General features: G+C 39.4%; 1 protein-coding gene across 1 annotated transcript; it reads left to right on the top strand.

Annotated features, from left to right (window-relative positions):
* Positions 1 to 2,136: 2,136 nt before the first annotated feature.
* Positions 2,137 to 4,013, top strand: LOC306737361 (suppressor of cytokine signaling 1-like; the record flags this gene model as incomplete). The annotated part of the gene is made up of 3 exons (XM_079219083.1): positions 2,137 to 2,361; positions 3,190 to 3,377; positions 3,689 to 4,013. The coding sequence occupies 3 exons, from the start codon at positions 2,137 to 2,139 to the stop codon at positions 4,011 to 4,013; spliced, it is 738 nt and encodes a 245-aa protein (XP_079075209.1).
* Positions 4,014 to 4,552: the final 539 nt, after the last annotated feature.

Genomic DNA, 4,552 nt, shown 5'->3' with positions numbered 1-4,552 from the left:
CTCTAAACAAAAGTTTTAAACAAGAAAGAAAAACAAGAGACAACAAACTATACTTATATCCTTATATACTTATATACTTAAGTTTAAGTATTATTAAGACCTTTTTTGTACTCATGCCCTCATTTGTATTTTAAATCTGCTAATTGTATTGTATCTTTTAATTCGAGACCCTTTGTTACCCTTGCACTGGACAGAAGCTTTATAAATACACTTGAGTTACTTTGAATGAAAACTGAAGAGTATTGCATACTGACGTGTTGGAATACGTTTACACAAATGATCTTAGAGCGGCGGCACTCGTAGTCGTCTCGCTTAACTGTGAAAATGAAAGTGCTTTTTGTTTTCATGAACTATTTTACAGCTGCCCCTCCCAGTGATTAATGATACCACAACATGTGGTTTATTGTCACATTGCCAGATTAACACACACGCACACACACACACACACACACACACACACACACACACACACAGTGAGTGCAGTGAAGTTAAAGGGCCTAAAAGAGATATTTTTATAGCAACAACGAATCAGATGAAAAATGTGAAAACAATGTGAAAGAGCTCGCTCATTGTGATGAACCTACAGCGAGTAATCAACTGAATCTGCAGCTCCCCTCAGCTTTACAGAGATTTATAGGGAGCTCATTGTTAAGCTGTCCGGTCCACAACTTTAAAACCCCACAGAACAATACCTGCTCAGACAATAGTGTCTCTATAGCTGTTGGACATAGTGGAGCATTCAGCAGCTAAAGAGCCAGACCTTTTCCTGAGGAGTCGGTGGAGACCCAAAACAGAGCTAAAACAGAGTGAATATTGGACCTATAGTTTCTTCACTAATAGAGCTGAAACGATTAATCGACTTTTTATTGAACTATTACATTAATCTGCAACTATTTTGATAATCAAAACCTCTCTGATTCCAGCTTCTTAAAGTGGCATCCTCAAGGATTTTCAATTAAATGAATCACTAAGGAGGCAACACAATGGGTGTAGTGACTGATCTCCGTCTAGTCACTCGGCTGGGCGTAGGAGAAGTTCCTGTTTCTTACTCGCTTTTTCAGATGAGAGTCCCGGCCGTTTGTATATCGTTGGGTGAGGTTCCCATTTCATTATATTTCATGATTTTATAACTTGTACATTCTTGGTCTCCTGAAGTGTTGCGCTTACGGTAAAAAAATGTGTGATCTCCCCGTCACACATGCATCATTACCCACCTGGCTGTTGCACCTGTGCCCCATATATAAACTACCACAATAAAATACACACTACCAAAATGAAATACACAGACATAACTAATGGCTCCTACAATGGGGATTGAGCCTATAACGGATGAAAAAAATAGCAATATTTATATATTTGTAGTTTTCTCTATTGTATTCACACAATAAAGGAAACAATGCACACAATTCTGAAGCATAGCATGTTAGTATTACATTTTCTTCTCAGCTTTCTCAGATGTTAGACTGCTAAACTCTGAGCACAGATGCTTTGTTTTCACACAAACAGAAGTTCAAAAACATTGAGAAATGAAATCTTATAATAATATATTGTTGTTTATTTGCAATGTGAATATATTTGAGTTGTGGGCAAAACAAGACATTTGAGGATGTCATCTTGGGATTCAGGAATGACTGATGCTCAATTTGTAAAATTGTACAGACCAAACTTGATTGAGAAAATAATGGGCCGATTAATCCACAGTGAGAATCCTCCTCCGTAACTGCTCGTTGTGTAAATAAGCTGTTTATATGTCAATGTTGTGATCACAACTGGTTTCTGCTGCCCCCTAGTGGCCAGAAACACCATTAGGCCTATTGCAGGTTTTAAGGTAAATTCGATTAAAATAAAATGCAGTTCATTTTGACTGATTGTTCACCTTTTTGTATTTCAGCTCATCACGTTCTTCAGTGACACATTGAACAGATCTTGCCTCTGCACCCCTCCGGAAGTTGGGGATGACGTTAATAAATCTTGATTCAATCCTCAAAGTGGTTGTTTAAAGCGGCATGGAGTCTGAAAGAGGACCGAGCAGCAGATGACCGGCCAGAAAGGGGTCAGTGATGGAGGATCTGCCAGTGAAAAGTGGAGGAAGTGGTGCAACAGGTGGACAAAAGGAGGAGTCTCCTCCTTTGTAGGATGGTTAGAGACAATCTTGATAGAACAGTAGTGCAGAGCAGAAATCCGAACCGCGCAGCTGAGACGCAGAACCAGAGTCAACCCCCCGAGGAACCTGCAGAACCAGAACAAGCCCAGAGACCAGAGCGAGTTCAACCAGAGAGCCGAGAGCCCACAGAGAGTCAGCTAGATGTACTGCAGTGGAAAAAACTGAACTTACATGAAGAACCTGAAAACTGGTGCAAGGTTAGAACTCAACGTTTGCTCAGTTTGTGGGTTTCATTGCTTTGGGATATTGTTTTTTAAACAGTGCACAGATGGCTGGAGTGAAGCAAAGTCCGAAATCAAACACCGGGATTTCTTTTTTTTGACATCCATCAGTGGAAGAAGTACTCGTTTTTTTTGCTTAAAGTAAAAGCAAATATACAACAGTGTATATAATACTCTGCATTCCCAGTCTTACTCAAGTAAAAGTACACTAGTAGGTTGTAGTCATTAAAATATACTTAAAGTGCCAAAAGTAAAAGTACTCTTTATGCAGAAAGGAATTAATGTGTAAGCATCACTTTGATGTTGCAGCTGGTAAAGGTGGAGCTAATATTAACCCCTTCATATATATATGTAACACTATATTAAAAACATTGGTATCACAAATAATGGACTTTACATGTTTGGGCTGAGCAGTTGTTGGTTTTTGTTTGAGCCAAACATTATATCACAACAACAATAATTAATAGTATTGATTTGGTATTGATTGATTTGTTTCCAACACACACAAAATCTGTGTCATCGTTTTGTAGCTCAATTTAATCAGCAAGTTTTTATTAGTTTTATATTATTATTATATACACACTATAGCATCTCTATATTGATATGAAGACAATATATACATATATATTTTAACTGCAAACATTTGTATAATACACAAACTTTACTTAATACGTTTTGGTGTCTGATACTCTCTGATAGATCATTCTGTATTTGTTTAACTCTGCTTTGCTGCCTCCTCTGTGACTGTCATTGGCAATAACTTTATATTAACATTATGCATTTCTAATGACTTCTCTGCTGCAGCCAATCACTGGAGCTGATGCTGAGAGTTTTCCCACGCACCTCCGTCCATTCAGCAGCGCAGCCGAGTACAAACTGGTGAAACACACCTACCAGCAGCTGCAGCACAGTGGTTACTACTGGGGATCGATGACCATGGAGGAGGCACACGACATCCTCACACGGGCACAGCTGGGGACCTTCCTCATCAGGTAAATCAGCCGCTACAAGGTTCTGGTGTTGTTCTATGTGTTGTTTTTCCGTCTGCAACTTGTTATGCTGTTCTCCACGAATGGCTTTGAATTGGTTACGGATAAAATATGTATTTGTATATCTTGCAGTTTTTTTATTTTGCAAACTGTCTGATTATTAAATAGTCTATTGTGTTCCAATATAAATCTTATTTTCCCAAAATTACCCTTTTCCCTTTACTGCGTACCCAATAAAAAGCACTGTACACGGAAATAAACCACATTAAATGTGCATAAAGTGACTGTACGTGCCTGCTGCTGTGTTTCTATAGAGACAGCGGCCAGCCAGATGTTTTCTTCACCCTGAGCTACCAAAGCGACGACGGCCCGACCAGTGTCCGTGTCCAGCTGAACAACCTGCTCTTCAGTCTGAACGGCAGCCACAGGACTTTTGCGTCACTTTTCGCTCTGCTCACTTATTACACCGGCTCATCCTGTAAGCTGACATCGCCGTATCGCAGACAGCGTCCGGAGCGCCTGAAGCAGATGTGCAGGAGGGCTCTAATGGGCTCATACGGAGCAGAAAAGATAAGCACCATGCCTGGACTCAGCACTCAAGTCAAAGACTACGTTCAGGCGTACCCTTGTTGTATATAGTGTGTGTATGTCGCTGTATCAACATGTTGTTTGTATTATAAGTTAAACAAATAATCTCAATTTGAGTATTTGATCTGCAAGTTGTTGAAGCCGTATTTGCACACATGATCATCATGTTTCACACAATACCGGTACATGTCATCCTTTCTTGATGAATAACCATGCACAAGCCCTGTAAATGCTGCATAATGCCGGCATGATACATTTAAGTTGAAACGTCCATAAAAATGTCACATCTCCTACTGTTTAAAGCTGCATTTATTAATGTTTGTCCAAAAGAGTGCACTATGGAATCAAGAGTCTAATATTGTCTCTTTGTTTACTCATTGAATAGAAGCCTTGAGCCGCCATGATGACAATTATGTTTGTAATCCTGTTATCTCAAGATTGTGAGTCTTGTTTTCTCGGGACAAAGGCGTTGTTTTCTGGTCATAACGGGTTAATAATCACATCACTTGGGAAAACACTTTGTTTCTCTGGATCATTGGACTAATACCTAATTTTCACAAGGAAGCAACAGGTTGTTTTCTTGAGGTAAA

This window comes from Taurulus bubalis (assembly GCF_910589615.1).
Source record: "Taurulus bubalis genome assembly, chromosome: 6".
NCBI classification, from domain to species: Eukaryota; Metazoa; Chordata; class Actinopteri; order Perciformes; family Cottidae; genus Taurulus; species Taurulus bubalis.
Note: the sequence above shows the minus strand (reverse complement) of the source record. Positions and strands in the feature narration are given on the sequence as shown.